At 37.9% G+C, this 17,437-nt stretch overlaps 1 protein-coding gene across 14 annotated transcripts in view; it reads right to left on the reverse strand.

The window, feature by feature from the left end:
* Positions 1-17,437, reverse strand: part of LOC132110880 (calcium-activated potassium channel subunit alpha-1a-like) — a 286,517-nt gene that overhangs the window by 16,423 nt on the left and 252,657 nt on the right. For 7 of the 14 annotated variants that reach the window (XM_059517929.1, XM_059517924.1, XM_059517922.1 and 4 more), the window contains 4 exons: positions 8,024-8,117; positions 2,647-2,770; positions 1,592-1,816; positions 950-1,142 (listed from right to left, as the gene is read on the reverse strand). In XM_059517929.1, coding sequence (XP_059373912.1) covers positions 950-1,142; positions 1,592-1,816; positions 2,647-2,770; positions 8,024-8,117 — 636 coding nt within the window. Of the gene's footprint in view, positions 1-949; positions 1,143-1,591; positions 1,817-2,646; positions 2,771-8,023; positions 8,118-9,927; positions 9,935-12,665; positions 12,737-13,107; positions 13,141-17,437 lie in introns of all 14 variants that reach the window. The other 7 variants (XM_059517920.1, XM_059517926.1, XM_059517928.1 and 4 more) reach the window with 2 other exon arrangements.

The raw sequence follows: 17,437 nt of genomic DNA on the forward strand, positions 1-17,437 counted from the left end.
ACATCCCCTGCCACTCCTTCAATTTTATTCAAGAATGCAGCTAAACGTATTATGCTTTCAGTAAACTATAAGGGTGTAGTACTCTCAACTGCACTTGATACACTTTACACTTTATGTTTAAACCAACAGAATTCCCCAAAATCAGCACACTGCTAACAGATTCCTTCAGGGCTTGATAAAGACATATTCATCAACAGTATGATTAAAAGATATGATCATTCTCCACAGAGGGATGTGCTCTTCCTCAACACTACACACTGTTCAGCCTTTGGGATAATACTGGACACATTTCATCTCACAGCTGTCATTTTGAAGCTTTAAATCCATCTTTTTATGCAAAAGTGGATACTCAATAATGGTTTAAACGTTAATTGTTATGGGCCAGCTTGTGTGGTGTATGTAATTTACGTAATGAAGAGCAGCTGAGAAAGTGAAGCTACTGATTTGTACAGTCTGTTTAATGATGATGAATCCTGATGGGCACAAGAGGATTACATGTTTATCTGAATGCATAAACAATCTGTTCGAGTCAATTTGTCGGCAAACAAATCTGCCACAGTCCAGCAATTGGAGGCAAATACACAATCTGCACAAAAGTGTTAGTTCAGAGCTGTGGTTACAGAGGAAATATACAATATGCCTGCTCAGAATCACATGCATATTCTAATATTGCACATACATATGCATGAAATGGAAATTCACAAATTTTGTTTCATATTTAATGTTTGCGTAAAGTGTCTAAATGACTGATTTATTGTGTTTCTTAATGCACAAACATTATGCTTTTATTCTTTAGTAACTGATGTCTTCCCTTGTTCTATTAAACCAATTTGGGCAGAAAAAATGGACCTTGTTGTCTTTGAAAGCGCACAGTAGATGACTGTTTTCACAGTCTAAAGCTCTTGAGGAGTATTCTCCATGCCCTGAAGTATTCTTGGCCACTCCTTACCTTGGGAATTAGCCTGCAAGATCCCAATGCTGTCATCAAACTGCATAGATTTGATGTTAAGAGTCGCCAAGATGCATTCCTTGTCCTGCAGTGAAGCATCGTCGATATTGCTCTGATTGGCTGACAGGATAACGCACATGTCACAGAGGTTGATGTTGACGGCCCTTAAATCAGCTCGACTTAATGGTGTACCCTTCAGCGGAGAGAGAGAGAGGAAAGAGGAAGAAAGGGAAAAACAAATTAAAGACGGTGTAGGAGCTCAGGGAAATTAGTTAACAAGTATTTACTTTTCTAAGGGCAGTGACATTCAGCTGATCTAACTATGTGCTGAGGGAAGAAAAGATGTAGTCTAATCCAGAAGGCTAGCCTTTGCTGACGGCAGCTTTTTGGTTGCGTTTTTCATACACAGTCAAGTCAATGCTAACAAGCACTAAAGCAGGAAGCAAAGCCTGAGATTCACACGGCCAAGAGATATCTGCTGCCAAAACATCAACACTTGAAATCAAATTGTGGTGACTCTTTTCAATGCAAAAAACTGGTAATGTCTTACTCCTTGAGTCACACAAATACATAACATTTACAGATATCTTTTTTTTCTCCAAGGGTAAAACCTCTATGCTCATTTTCAATGCGTGTACTCACAGGTAAGATGGAGACTTTGGGGAAGTTGTGAAGGGTTTCCCACTCTCTTTTCAGATAATCTAATGAGCCCACAAACACGATGGGCTTTAGCTCGTGGAAATGGAAGTTGCTTGCTCTCAAAGGCATCACCAAGTTTCGAAGTCCCACTAAAGCTGACGTGACATCTCCAAATATACAGACTACCACATGTCCACTTAAAACCGTCATGGAGGCCTCGCTGCGTGTCTGTGATGAAAAAGCCAGAAACATAAGACCGTTACAATCTCAGCAGCAAAAAATGGAATAAGAGCTCATCTACTGCCATCCATACAAAAACAACTTGAGCTGAAGTAGTGTATATATTGTATAAAAGGAAAAAGGGCAGACATGCTGTATTTAACTGATTGAAATGTAAACACATAATAGCAATAAAGTATAATAACACCATATGGAATTGTGAGAAATAGCGCATTAAACAGCAATAATAATTAAAGAGAGGAAACATTATCGCTGTAGAAAATGGCAACAGCATTTATGTATGTTCAAGCACATTATCATGAGTTCAAAAAAAAAAAACATCTGTTTAGGACTTTTACTCAAGATTCAATACATTTAGTAAAAGCAAATATATACTTACCCCCAAAATAATTATCATATTATTAGCAAATAATCATTATATTCTTACACTTTGGTTCACTGTGCACAAGGCAAATAATTTACAACATGAACAAAAAGGTTTGGGAGGTTTTTCATTACTTTCATTATAGGGGAAAAATACAATGCACTTGCTCGAAATTGCATAGATTTGTAAGTTCACTTTGCACAAAAGATAATAGCAAAATAAGTTTTACAATCTCAAACATTTAAAAGTTTACTTGGGTATTTTGAGGAGTCAGTGATGTCTGTAAAACTGTTCTCAAATTGTGATACAGGACATGACAAATTTACAACACTAAAATGTTGTAACAAAATATAACAAAGTGGTGCTTGGATGTTCTTTAAAGATAGTACTTAACCTATAATTTTAGACATTAAAATTGGGATTAACACTGCAGTTTAAAATGTCCAGTACCTACCAGAATGGCCTTCTCAATATCGTTGGATGGACACCAGTGAAACATTCCAGTAGAGTCGTATCTTTTCACACTTGTATCCATGTTCTCAATCTGCTCATTTCCCGGAATGAGTAGAGGGTCATGTCTGAAACAGAGCACAAGGAGGAGAAAGCGTGTAAGAAGAAAACATGTACACTTGCCCTTATTTGCAAATGCAGGTTAGTTAAAAAAAAATTGTAACAGTGGGAATTTATCTTCTGGGCTTAATTGTGACATTTGTCAAAGGACAAACTTTCAGCACATCTCACCAGACGTCTACTGACAATAAATAAGCAGTAAACAGGCTTGTGCTGACATGGCTTATCATTGTCAGAATGAATTTGTGCATTGGACTCCATCATAACGGCAGCTCTCTCCGGGCTGAGTCATCAAAGCGTCCGCGCCGGTGACAGCACTGGAGTGGAAGAGATGGAGCCAGAGCACTTCAGTGACTGAGTGGCACCAGAATGGAACGCCAATTACCGGCTTTTACTCCGCATCACTCCTGACGTGATGCATCCAACGGTAAAAGCTTTAACAGAGCTGCACTTTAAATATTTTAGGAATTTGCCCAATCACATTTTGCTCCCCCAAACTGAAGGCCATTAATGTTTCAGCAGCGTGTCACGTCTAAACAGGCTAACCTATATCAGCACGTCCTGCAGAAGCTGATCCGCAGGGCATGTTGACCGTGAAAGAAGTGTCAGCACTCAGGTACAGAATGCATTCATACCCCCTTGAAAGCTTTCTAAAAAGCTCTGTAGCAGAACTATAGAACTGAAAAACTGAATTCACAAACTAAATGTGCGGCCATGTTCATTTGATGCCTGTTCTGGGGATGTTTGGTATGAATAGCAACTCAAAAAAATTGTAGAATGTTGTAGAAACAACAGATAGGGATGTGAGGTATATATATATGAAATATTTACAATATATTTGAAACAATTTAATTGACAATATGCATTCATTAATATTGCAATGATTTTGACTGTCTAATTGTTTGGCCATCATATTTCCTAACGACTGACATCAAACCAGTTTGCGATCCCTGTAGAAGCTGTTAAACGTTAAAGCACAAATGAGGGTGATTTCTTAAAAGGCACTGTTTTATTTGCAACAGGTGGAAGAACCACCACAGAAGGAAAGATAAAATAAAATATAAAAACAACAAGTACTGTACATGAATTTCATATACAGAAATCAATACTGATAAAAGTAACTAAAACGATTAACTTTTTTTTTTTTTTTTGGCTGCTGAACCAGTTCTTGGGTCATTTCTAAATGTTATGTGTGCATTTCAATAAAGTTACATTATAATTTGTCTCCCCCAGTGACACTTGAATTAATACTCCACTCCACTTTTTCTGATAGCAGTATTTGAGAGAAACCACAGAACTCTTGTAAATGCAGAGAACTGTCAACTAAAACCCACCGTGCAGCATGTTACCGAGCCAGAGACAGGCCAAAAGGGCTGGCTTTGAGGAAATGGCCTCGGGGCAGACAACAAAGCCCCATCTCTGAGATGTGGCTGCAGGGGAACATGCTCTCTCAGAATCTGCTCGACCCAGCTATTGTTGATAATATTATCCACAGATTAACATCCATTTACAACAAACAAAAAACATGAAAGCCTCTTTTTTTTTTAAGCCAATCCTGTCTGATAATAACAGGAGATGATTTTGTTATATAGTGTATATATTGTTACGTTAACATGATTAATGCATGAAACAGCTGAGGGAGGGTGGATTTACTGTATAACAGTTCTTACAAATATCTGAAGCTTATGTATAGAAGACAAGTACATTTGTTCAATAAAATACAGGATTTATCAATGCAATGAATAGCTATTTATTCAATAACATCAGAGTGTATTATTTTATCTTATGCATGTGATGTAATTTAACTGACCGAGCCTGTTATGCCTTCTTCTGTAACACACTGTAAATTACAGCACTAAATGAGATTTGTAAATTGCATTAGCCCCTTGTTAATCACTCTAATAATGAATGATGGGACCTTTGCTTCAGCTTCCATATTTGCATAACTTTTTAATTTAATTTACACTTAAAATAACTGCACTGACATCTTTAGTTATCTTTATTCAACTACTGCATATACAAAATTCAACAATGGATGTGTGGTAGTAAAAAAAGGAAATTCTGGTCATATTACAAACCTTATAATTACGGTTTTCCTCTTTTTCTCTCTCACCTTCCTAAGCAGGTTAATTCAGTGACACAGTTCTCTGACGCGCCGTTTCGACTGTGTTTGATTGCTTAAATATCACATCAGAAATGTGTCAATTAGCATGCTTGCATGAGATGATATCAGGCTGTGATATCAGCAGGTGCTAATAACAGTGAATTTAGCATTTAGTGCTTTTACACCCCGACTAAACTTTCATCATGTGGCGTGTGTTTCACCACTCACTCTGCAGGCCTCTGTCATTTCAACCTCCCACCAACATACTGGTGCAGTGCACCTCCGCTAAGATAACTATCTCTCACCCGCTGTCAGAGTCACCTGCCAGTCACAAGCACAATCCACCAGTCCACACCACTCCAGAATAAAACATCTGACATTACTCACTGCTTCTAGGAAACCCGACAAATACATTGTGACTTCCTACAATTAAATGTGTTGCATCTCATTTGAAGTGTTTAAGTGTGATATTGTTACTGCATTATATTTCAGATATTATAAAAAAAAAGCTTTTTTAAATATTATCACAACTGGTAAGATTTTTTGGAATTATGTTTTTTTTTTAATTATTATTTTATATATATTTTAAAATGTAATTTATTTCCGTGATGAAAAGCTGAATTTTCACCTGTCAATATTCCAGTGTTCAGTGTCACATGAAATTATTATTAGCAAATTTTATTAATAATGGTTATTATTTTCAATGTTGAAAATCGTTTTTGCTGCTTAACATTTTTGTGGAAATCGTGATAAATTTTTAGCATTATCTGATGAATAGAAACAAACATAATTTTATTTAAAATAGATTTTTGCCAAATAATGAAATAAATGTAGCCTTGATTACTTGTTTCAAAAACAAGAATTAAGAACTGAAAAAAGAAAGAAAGAAAGAAAAACTTTTTGAATGTTCCACTTGATTTCATTTTTGCAAACTACCAAGCCAAAAACATTTTTTAAATAGACATTTCATCTGAAAATAAAAGGCTTGGAGTACTTTATAGGAAACGACCAGGTACCAAAGCGAGACAGAAAGTTCCAGATTTAATTGGTATGTCCAGAGGAGCATCCTAGACGTGCGTGTGGGGAAAAAGAGAGCAAGAGAGAACAGAAGTTGAGAGCCGGGTGAGCTGCTTTTCAAACAGCGCTCAGCTATTCCAGCGCATCACTCGGCAGTCACTGGCTCCCCGAATCCCTCTCCAGCAGCCTATGAAAGCAGCTCCTCGCTTTGAAAATTTTCCCTATCATGCAAACTGACAAAGGCATGCTTTTCAAAAACCCACAGCCAATCTGTTGATCATTATTTATTTACGACGGCCTGGAGGCGCAGAAGCCTGTAAAAACCATACTTGATATGGTATACACAGTCTGTTTTTCCCTTTCCTGCTTGTTGAATAAAGTATCCCTAAGGCTCCCTCAAACAATTGCTTTTCACTGTGCATAAAACACACCTAGTAAAGGCGAGGTATTTAATGTATGTTGTAATATATTGACAAGGAGGGCACAGGTTGAGGGAGTCCACGGGTCTGTCTTTGGTAATTTTGATGTTTCGCTGCAGGGCTTTGGCTTGAAAAAGCTTACACCTAAAACAGAGGAGCTGTCATCCAGCACCCAAGAGCCAGCTGAACACACAGGCACCCTAAAGCACAGAAAACTTTGACACTGCTTTGAAGCGTTTCAAAACAGGGTAAATAACTCCCAAGAATTATTATCACTTGTAGATCAAAGAGTCGATGCATACATTACATGGCAAACGGGGACCTTCAAATCTGCTCAAAAACAGTTTTGTGCTGCAAGTTCAGGAATAAAAACCAAAGATCCTTCTCAGCAATCGCTGAAAGCTATTTTTTTTCATTGCACTCGCAGTTTATTGTTTAAACCGAGAGCAAAAAGAAACAATTGAACATTGATCATTTTCACTTGGAAAGCAGACTAAAGGGCGAGATCCTCTGCAGGGCTGACAGTTTACGGTATGTAAAATTCAACATAATTGCTTCTTTTGGGGGGAGATTCGTGTTGGAGACCTCTGTCTGGGGTACTTATTATAAACTGAAGCAAAATGCCTTGTGGGTGGCACACAAATGAAATGAATAAAAATGAAATGAAATAAAATAAAATAAAATGAAATAAATATTATTGTTTCAATAAAACAAAACAATATTACTTTAAATATAAAAATGAAAAGTAAAACAAAACTAAAAATCCCCTATTTAATTTAATTTATAATACAATATTTAAAAAATGTAATTAAATATCACAATGAAAAAAAAAACTGCTGTTTCATTTAACACATTTATAATTAAATGTTACATTTTAAAATTAATACTATATATAAAAATTAAATAAAAAATTACATTGAAGAAAAAAGTTAAATATTACTATAATTGCAATAATAATAAGCCTGCATCATAAAATGGCATTATATAATAAGAATGTGGCTGACTTGGCACTAAATTACAAAAAACTTTATCGAAACACAAAAATCAAGCATGTTGGCTATTACTCTGCAGAAAGTTGTCCTTTCCTTTAAACCTTCAGCAACACTTTCTCACTTGATGATGTGCAACGGAGGGCATGGTCTCTGCATTTTTTACAACCTCTGCATAAACGTCTCCTGGTCACATGGGCGAAAAGCAAGTCCTTTTATCAGTCAAAATCAATTAGCAGCATTCTAATTCCACCGGACAGGATAAAAGGAAGGTAATATTTGAATTCATTTTTGATTGCAATGATACATTTCACATATGGCCTTAAGTACGAAAAACACGCCTCACAGGGGTTCCCACAATAGATGAAGAGCCCTGAGGCTAAGTAACCATGCTGGCGTCTCTGATTGGTTGGCACCGTCATTAGTGCCACCGCTGTTTAAGAACTACATGTGGACGGGACTGGGAGGAGATGACAGCTGAGACTTTAAAGCAAGAGTATTTTTCAAACAGCTTTTCATAGCTGCTTTCATGACAGAAATATTTCAGCTCTATCATTAACCGCTGACAGGCTGACAGCTCAAACGCCTCGGCCTGAAAGGCCTGCCCCCACCCCCTCTCCCTCCACACTTTCTTTTTCCTTCTCCATTCCTCCTACTCCCACCATCCCAGCACCATCCATCCTATCTTTCCTTTTGAAGGCTGGAGGGAACGTCTTGAAATCAATGTCTTACCTCGTCATTTTGGGTGAGCAGTTGGGTGAATTTCGCATGCCTCCATTGCGTTGCTTCTTTTTGGGCGACAGTGTTGACGGATGCTCATCTTCGACTGCAAACACATGCAAAGAGTGTCAGACTGTGGACAGCTGGGATGGTAAAGTGTGCTGGAGATGACATATTAAAGAACACAAAAGCCAACACTCAAGCAGTCATCGCAAAAAACACTCAAATCTGTGAAGACCTCCAAAAATAGAAAGAGAACCGTGTTAGTGTGGACAAAAGTACACTTAAAGAAGGCAAGTATAGACCTGAAGGACAACCATTAAGTTTTACACCCTGTTTTCCATGAGTTGGTTTGAGCGATGTGGGTGTGGATTTATTTCAGTCCATATCAAACTCTCTTTTCCCTCTCTGTCATTGTTAGGAGGGCATGATTTTGAACAATGACAGAGGGGAAGAAAAAAGAAAAGAAGATTAATTTGGTGTGTTTTTTAATGGATGACTATATGGCAGAATGCATCCTCATCACTCAGAGAGCCGTGAGTGATGGCTCCGCTGTGAGTCTGTCCCCCGTACCACAAGCACTCTCAGCGCTGAACTGAGCCTTCTCTTCCTGAAACGCCTCTCCAGAAGGATGTTACTGAGGGGCCTGTGAATGTCACAAGCTCGCTGCTTTATAAACACATCATGTGCGAGTGTTAAGGGCCTGAAGGTTGAGCTGCATCTGAGATGCTGTGGATAGAGTAAGGAGAAATATTCAAAAACTACAGCTTTGCTTAAAAAATTAGTTCACCCTAAAAAGGTTGTCATCATTTAGTCATTCTCATGTCATTCCAAACCTGTATGACTAGTTTCAGGAACACAACAGGAGAAATTTTTGTGCATCAAAATCTGTCCTTCGCATCTAAAGGTGCCATATTGCAAGTGAACATGAGCACTAACGAAATTTGTGAGGGATAGAAAAAAAACTAAGCAACTTAAATTTAAACTAGCATTTTATTTATGGTGGTTTAACTATTATAGTCACTTCAAAGTGTCACTGTATGGATCAGGAGAACGGTTCTTTTAAGTTGAGGAGAAAGAGTTCAATATGTTGTTCAATACGTTTTATTTTCATATTATGGATATTATCATATTATACATCTTTTTTTTCTTTTCTTTTTTTGTATTTAAGTATCATACCAGATACTGAACACAACATGGTCTGATTTGTATTAGAGACAGAAACCCAAACACTAAAACACCGCAAGCTTTGGCTCTGTTAGAAATTCATCAGCACAGCAAAATACTGCAAACACATATACTTGTAGGTCTCTGGTTTCCCTTTGTCATCTAATTGTTCTAATAAATATTTTTTTAAAGACAAATTAAACAAAAAGATGCCCTCTGTGTCTTTACCAAATGCCACTGCTTGACATTTGCAATTGCACTGTGGAAGGAGCAATGTGAGACAGTAATCAACTTTAAAAATATCACTACTGATAAGATGGCGATGCAGTGGCCCTTTGTTCCGTGTTATGGTTGTTAAGCGAGTGGCCTGGCTGGGCCGGACCGCTCTCTCCTGCCCTTGCTCTTCCAAATTAGGAGATTTACGAGCTACAGTGGTGCCCTTCAGTAAGAGGCTTAACAATGAAATAACTCCACCTGCAACACGGCCATTTCAGCAAGTCTCTGCTTGTTCCAAATTACATTATGGCACTTTTACAACCTCAATCAAAATAGGATCAGACCACCAAAGTGTGATTGCTGTTCCATACCACGGGCAGCTATAGCCCTTCTATTTTTGTGTCTCTGATCAGAACGATTAAGCTAGACATCTGTCTACGGGCTGATGCCTGCTTTAATGCACAACAGATATTACAGAAAAGACTTTTATTTAGTTTCTTTTCTTTTATTTACACCTTTTCATTTTTTTTTACTATAATTCTAAACACTTTGTAAAATGTGGGGTGTTCATGGCAACTGGTTTAGATTTAAAAGTCTCAGACCACATTGAGATCTAATTTAAACCTGGAAAAGAGGGGAGAAACGTACATAAAATAATATGAAATATACATTGGATTAATTCTAATAGTCTGAGACCCATTGAAAATCTAATTTAAACCTGGAAATAAACTGAAAACACTAAAATTAATATTTAGAAATAAAAAAGGTATTTAATGAAATTAAATTATGTAATTATGTAATACATATACATATATATAAACACACACAAAAATATATATATATATAAAAAAAAAAAAGCATTTTAATTAGTGGCCTTGGAACCCCACTGTATGTGTAAGCTAGCTATACTGGAACTTCTATACTCCTAACGATGGCGGTTTCAGTTACACACATTACACACACACATTTAGTGTTGGGGCAGGGTGTACATTAGCCACTAGCTGCTCTACATGCATGCAGCAGTGACTGCAGGGACCATGCAGAAGGGTTGTCTGCGGCAGCACTGACTAATGCATCCTAAGGCACCACCTACAGTGTGAGGGACTGAGTGTAGAGGACAAGGTGCTGGGGCGGTAGCGGTACTTTCCGGGCAGACTGCGGGCCCGGTTCAGACCAGCCAGGCTGAGTCGTGACTGTGAGGGTGGCGCCGGAGGGAGAAGACTTCCTTTACGGTTATTAACAAGAGGTATGGCAGTCGTGGAGCACTCCACAACCGGCAGCACACTGGGAAGAGTGTTGGGAACAGCCATACTGCTGGCCAGTTTGATCGAGCGCTTTTGAAAAGGTGCTCTAACTTCCTCCTTTACTGTCAAACAGTGGAAAACAAAAACAATGAGAGATGACTGTGAATTGGGTCAGTGACATAAGATAAAGAAAAGGAAAAACATTTAAAATCTAGTTTAAAACACTCCTATGCAAGTTATTAGAAAATTGTTCTTTGTATTCATGGGGGTTTCATATGGTTTTGAAAATCTTTTATATTATTTTTAAGAAAAGTTTAAATTAAAGGAATCTAATAAATTGCATTAACTGCAATAAGTTAAAAGTTAAACATTTTCTTTACACCTTTAATTTGAGTACTATACATATCCTTCACATTATTTTCACATGAATATGAAGCTTTTGGGCAGTCACACCACATGACATTTTACAACCTGAACTTAACGTGTTCTAAGAAGGTAAAATGATCAAATATTTTAAGAGGCTCTAAATGTAAATTAAATCCCTGGTTAAAAAAATAAAATTAAATAAAATGTGTTTTACATAAGATTTAAAATGCTATGTAGAAGCCACCTAAAAGCACATGCCATTAGTGCTTCTAAACTAAATATATTATGATTAAAACATTGAAGCGTTCATAATTTATCACTGAACTGCATGAGAATCACATAAATATTTAAGTATGAAAATACAAGTTGACATAATTTTCATTGTTGCGCCATTTATTTCCCCCTTTTGATTACCATTTACAGACAGATCCACAAATCTGTGCGCCATAAAGGCATCCGCTGCATATTTGAATAATTGACGATGACCCCCCAGTTTTATTAAACACTACTTAACCACTTGGCAAGCGCTTTAGGTGAAATGTTCAATATGACATTAGCTTTTCCATTGCTAATAAACATTAATTAATTAGAAGCACTTTCTTCCCCGCCTGCTCTGCGACAAGACAGAACAAAGCACGAACATACTATTCCTGATCACCATCACAATGAATCAGGTCACAATGCAGGTAGGGATGTGCTCACACAAGGGAACACGGCAATCTCTTTACATTCTACCTCAATATACGGCTAAACAGTGTTGAAACAATGTACTTAAAAATCAATACTTCACACACCACACGAAAATGTCTTAGATTAAGCTTCAGAAAGGACCAAAATGACAACAATCTGCAGTCTGACGGATGGGAGTGTGTGGTGTGTATAAGGGACCTGGAGTGTTTCTCACGGGGAGTTATCAAGCTCACTGCCTGCCATCCCAGCCATAAGACCCCAGCCTAATGCTATCTACATAAAAGGCAAGAGGTTAACCAATATCTGGTGTAAGTGCAAAAGCAGTTTCCGCCCGCTCCCCAAACCTTGCTCAGAGCAATAAATAGATGGTTATTTCTGCCGTCAGCTGCCGCATAGATTTAAAGGCCGCCACAGATAACTCCTGGATTCATCTGGCCCCTGCCAAACACGAGTAGCATTATACAGAGAACATGCACTGTGGCACTTTCACTGTGGATTTACAGTAATCCAGACGGCAACTGTCCCTTTATGAAATGCAAATCCTGTGACGAGCCACAATTGTGTATTCTTATCAAGGCCATTGTTAAATTATAGAAAATACATCTGTGAGAAAATGCATTTTAAAACTTTATCTAGTTTTATGGCTGCTCTACATAAGTCAATTCAGCATGCGTACACTTGAAAAATTTAAATCACCCTAAATTATCCTACTTATTAATAATTTTAGCATAAGACTTTTTATTATATATTTTTTTATTATTTTGCAGTAAAAAAAATGTTTTGTCCTCCATGTTCATATATATATAAATATATATATATATATATATAAAACATTTTAAATGGTTTAAAAATGCATTGTCACTTCAGTATATCAACTATGCAAATACATCAACATACATATAAAAATGAAATGTAATAGCAATAAAGCTAAAGCTCTCTCAGCATAAGTTGGGGACTCATTTTCCTAAAACACATTCAGCTGTGAACCGAACCCCAGACTGCCGCTGAGATCCCGTTTCCCCTGGAGTTGCAGCGCCATCTGCTGTTGGTGGCTTCACAATACAGAAACATGTGCAATACCTCACAGCATTTCTAGCTCCTCAATCATCCCTCACAAGGACACAGAGCTCTTTATGCAACATCTGTATTTCATATGGAACCCTCTATTCAGCACCTGACCTTTCTCATGCACACGTTTTAAAGTCGAGCTCTGATGCATTTGACCAGAACCCAGTACTGAGAAACTGTCATCACGGCCCCCCCTTCCCATCAATCCCAAGTAATCTACAGAGAGCTGAGGATGGCAGCTTTTGTGCTGTAATGCTAGTGGGGGTAAAACCAAAAGCAAAGAGCCAAAGCAGGCAGATTGCATGAATGAATGAGGGAATGAGGAAAACAGAAAAGTACACTTACGTGATCTGACATATCCGTTAAACTTGTATTTGGCTGAGGGGAACGCAGAGACCAATGAAAGGATACAGAGAGGAAGAGAGAGAGAATGAGGGTGAGACAGATAGCAGTATATCACACTCACACAAGAGCAGAGAGGACGAAAAGTCAAGTTATAACAGCAGTTAAAGCAAAGAAGTTGATGAAGATAATTATATAAGTAGGAGATGATTAAAGAAAAAAGAAAAGAGATGATTGGTGGAGTGGATTTAAATGAAGTGATGAAAATCAAGCTGCCTGTTCAGTGTTTCCACAGCACAGATCCAAAGACCTATGACGAATATACTGCCCAAATACAACCAACCTCACAAGGATCATTATGATATTTGGAGTTTGGTTGGAGAAAAGAACGCTTTGATAAGTCAAAATTTTATCCTTGACACTCATTTTGATGAAAACCAGTGAAAACTAATCAAACAAGATGTTAGAAATCTTGAGGCTTAAGCAAATAGTTAAACGACAAATTACAGAGGTTTCCCATCACATAATTGCTTCTGTAAAAATTAACCACTGCCGGCTGATCATTTTTGATCTGTAATTACTATCATGTCAACTGCAGATGAACGCCAAACTGTAGGCATGGCATGCTGGGAGATTCAAGATTATTATATGCTAGTACAAACTTGTGACAAAGCAAATAACATTAGTCATTAATGTGAACAATACTAGTGATAACAATACTAATTAATATTTAACATTACAATATTTTTAAATAACTAATATTGCAGTATTTTCATTTAAAATTACATATTTCAATATTTAAAAACAACATTATTCAAAAAATGTAGTTGATCTATTGGTAGCTGATTGGGTTGTAAAATAGCTATTTATGTACTGTTTATTATTATCCAATAGCCTGTGCTGCCTAAATGACATAACTTGGAAAATTTGGAAAAATGAAAAGTCATTTTAGAGAAAAAACTATTTCTGTCTTAGGATTAATGTGTACCGATTTATTTCAAATAAGACCAGGAATGCATATTAAGCAGGTAAATAGTGTCAATTTTAACTTCATGTTGACTAAGTCATATGCTGCATATGAAACTGTATGTATGCGGGTTTGTTGAAGATAATCATAATGCAGGATGTTTTGAATGCATGTAGACTGTTCTGTACTGCTGCCCCCATCGTTGCAAAGACTCATCTTTAGTTATGAGTACTGTATCTGATGCCATAAAGGTCACGGTGCAGGCCCAGGGCGGGGCGGTGACACAAGCGCTCAAGCAGGGGCCCCGTGCCGGTCCTGGCATATGTCGCTTGCGATCTGCGGGCGCAGGAAGAGTCGGCCGACTCTCTAGCTAGCATCTGTCCTACACGGTGGAGGGGATGACCGGCCCTGCTCCAGCCTGGTGGTAAGGAACTGTCAGGTTGAGTTTCATGACACACCAGCTAAGCTGGGGAAATGAAAATGCAAACATAATTTTCATGTCAGGCTGCATAAGAGCTGACGGTGCTGAATTCCACCCTGCAAGGAGCGGACAAGATCCACTCGCCCCACCCGCCACACTCGTCACATCCTCGGCAAACTCTAGAACCAACCAGAGCAGGCAGGAGGACAGGAAAAAGAGAAGGGGAAAAAAATCCAAAAAGCCACAACCCCTCTCAGTGTGCCTTTCTTTTTCCTTCTCCATTTCTCCTACTCCCACCATCCCAGCACCATCCATCCTATCTTTCCTTTTGAAGGCTGGAGCGAAACGTCTTGAAAAACAGACATGTCTAAGATTGCCCTCTGGAAACTTCCTTGTGAAGGCTCATAAGTTAAAAACAGGAATTAATACCCTTTGTGATGCTGAGCACCTTGAGAGTCTTTAAAGCTTGTGTAATGAGGGGATAAGTCTCGGCAGGTGGAGCGGAGGGACTGTTATTGTCATTGTAACTTAGAGTGGAGGCAGCTAACTCACTCGTTCAGGATATTTGCTCCCTAAAGCCTGCACTTGCAGAGATAACAAACTCTTCTTAATAGTGTGCAGTGCACCAAAGCTATAATGAGTGCTCCCTTGCTCAACGACTCTCTGAGCTTTGACTGCAGCCAAATAAGTGCAAGAAAGACATAGTATCGACTTCTCACGCATCTCATTTTCATACTAATAATTCTATGTCTGGCTTTGGCAGACAGGAGCATTACCATCCTGAGTGATGCATGCACAGAATCAGAACAAAAAGTGCACGAGGGCTGTTTGAGAAAGCGCCCATCAGGGAACATTACTTCTGTAAGACAGAGTGCATTTACTGCCACGCGTTTCATGCATTCAGCAAAATTACTGCATCCAGGGGAGTAGTATTTATTTCAGCAATAACTGGGCTACTATATTGTGCAGGTTTAGGACCACCATATCATGCCTAGCACAGGGATGTGATGATATTTATGCTTTCTGACCCATTTGCTGTGTGGGAACACATAATCAGCAATTTAGCGGAGAGTGCCACTAAATCTTCAGTTTAGTTGTGAAAGTTGCAAATTGAATTGATGTGAAAAGTCAAAAAATAGCTAAAAAATAAGATAAATAAGCTAGCAATCCTGTCCCATATGTTCAAAAGAACAAAATCATAATTTTATGGAAAACTGCTAAATAAAATTGACATACAAATAGAAGTTGTAGCCACTGAGGAAGTCACGGTGGCTTTTTAAATAAAGGTAATAAATTACTTGCAGTGTGAAACAAGAAGAAACTACATACAAAAAATATGCATATTAAATATATACACACCCCAGTGTTATGTTAGGATTACTGAGATACTACTATATTTTTTATTAATATTTAGAATCCTTTGAAATTTTCGTTTTCCTTTTGAATTGAGTTCATGTTTTACACATTTTTGTTGTTTGACATTTTTATTTTTAATTATTAAAAGTATTTCAGTTTTAGTTTTTTTAGTTATTTCAGTACTTTCAAGTTAAAACTAAATTAAAATAAGAAATGTTGCTTTGCCAACAAGCAGAGATAAAAATTCAGCTAACATTTATTTTATGGTTTTAATTTTAGTTGACTATAATAACCCTAATACACACAAAAACAATGCCAAATAGCAAATATTCAGAACAAGGTCAATAACGTCATGATGTGCTCTGAGAATTTAATCAGAAAATCATTATTGACTGAGCAAAATCAAAGTCAGATGGAGGAACTCATCAAAGAGATGTAATGCTAGATCTGAGACGAAACCAATGGGAGAGATTCAAAACAAAGCCGCAGCTGGCATTAGCTGTCAGTCTAAGCAAACTGCATTTAATTCAGAAAAAACGACAGCAGCAAAAACCAACAAAGGATGACGCTACGAAGAGATCAGTGACTACGTAATGACCAGTAACTGGTATCCAGGGATGTCATCACAGAACCAAAACACAAGACACATAGTCAACCTCATCATAGGGTTTGATGCTAATCTAAGCTGATGTGGTGAACAGTCGGAAGGCAGTTGTAGAGGAAATGCGATCGCCTGAACTGACCCTTGCTTTTATAGTAGGTCGCACCGCTGCCATTCCTAATTGACAGACGCTTTAGCATTTCACATCTGTTACAGCTTAATGAGAAGACCCCTGTTCAGCGCTGTCCTTTACACAACTAACTGCTTCCGTCATCTGACCTCATCCAATAGCCTGAGTCACCGCCATCTCAATTGAGTTCCTGTCAGGAGATCTCTTTTTAACTTTCCCATTGAGCCTGACAGTCCCACTGTGGTATACCAGGCATTAAATAAAGCAGCATTGACTTTTTCTCCCCTGATTGCGGGCTAAGAGAAAATCATTGAGGAGGACCAGATCCTGTGGAAAGGGGGAGAGTTTGACGTGTTTTTTCAATTGCGCCTAAATGTGGACTTTACAGAAGGAAGGTTTTATTTCAGCCAGTGGAAATGGTGGAGGCATTAATGGCTTGCGGTTGTAAAACATGATTGTCCAAGAATAGCAGAAAAGAGATCGCCAGTATATTCTTACACTCTATGAACAGAAGAATCTCACTAAAGATCCCTTTCAATCACAATTTAGCATTTGGCATCCAAATTTAACATGATTTTAGTCAATAATGGACATATATTGATTGACTTTTTTTTTCTTCATTCTGCAATTTTGCTAAGTGAACAAATATAGTCAAAAGGGATCTTGATCAGTGAGATAGACATTTTAAATTCGGCAAGATAGCCCATAATAACTGAGCACATTCGAAATTCCAAGACCAAAGGATTGTGGGTATCCAGTGTTTGAACCTGAGGGGAAAAAAACAGTTAGCCATTTGATTGCATCTTCTTTAATCTGAAGAAGGTCTTCAGAAATCACATGAACATGAAAACACTGTCA

This window comes from Carassius carassius, chromosome 30 (genome assembly GCF_963082965.1).
Source record: "Carassius carassius chromosome 30, fCarCar2.1, whole genome shotgun sequence".
NCBI classification, from domain to species: Eukaryota; Metazoa; Chordata; class Actinopteri; order Cypriniformes; family Cyprinidae; genus Carassius; species Carassius carassius.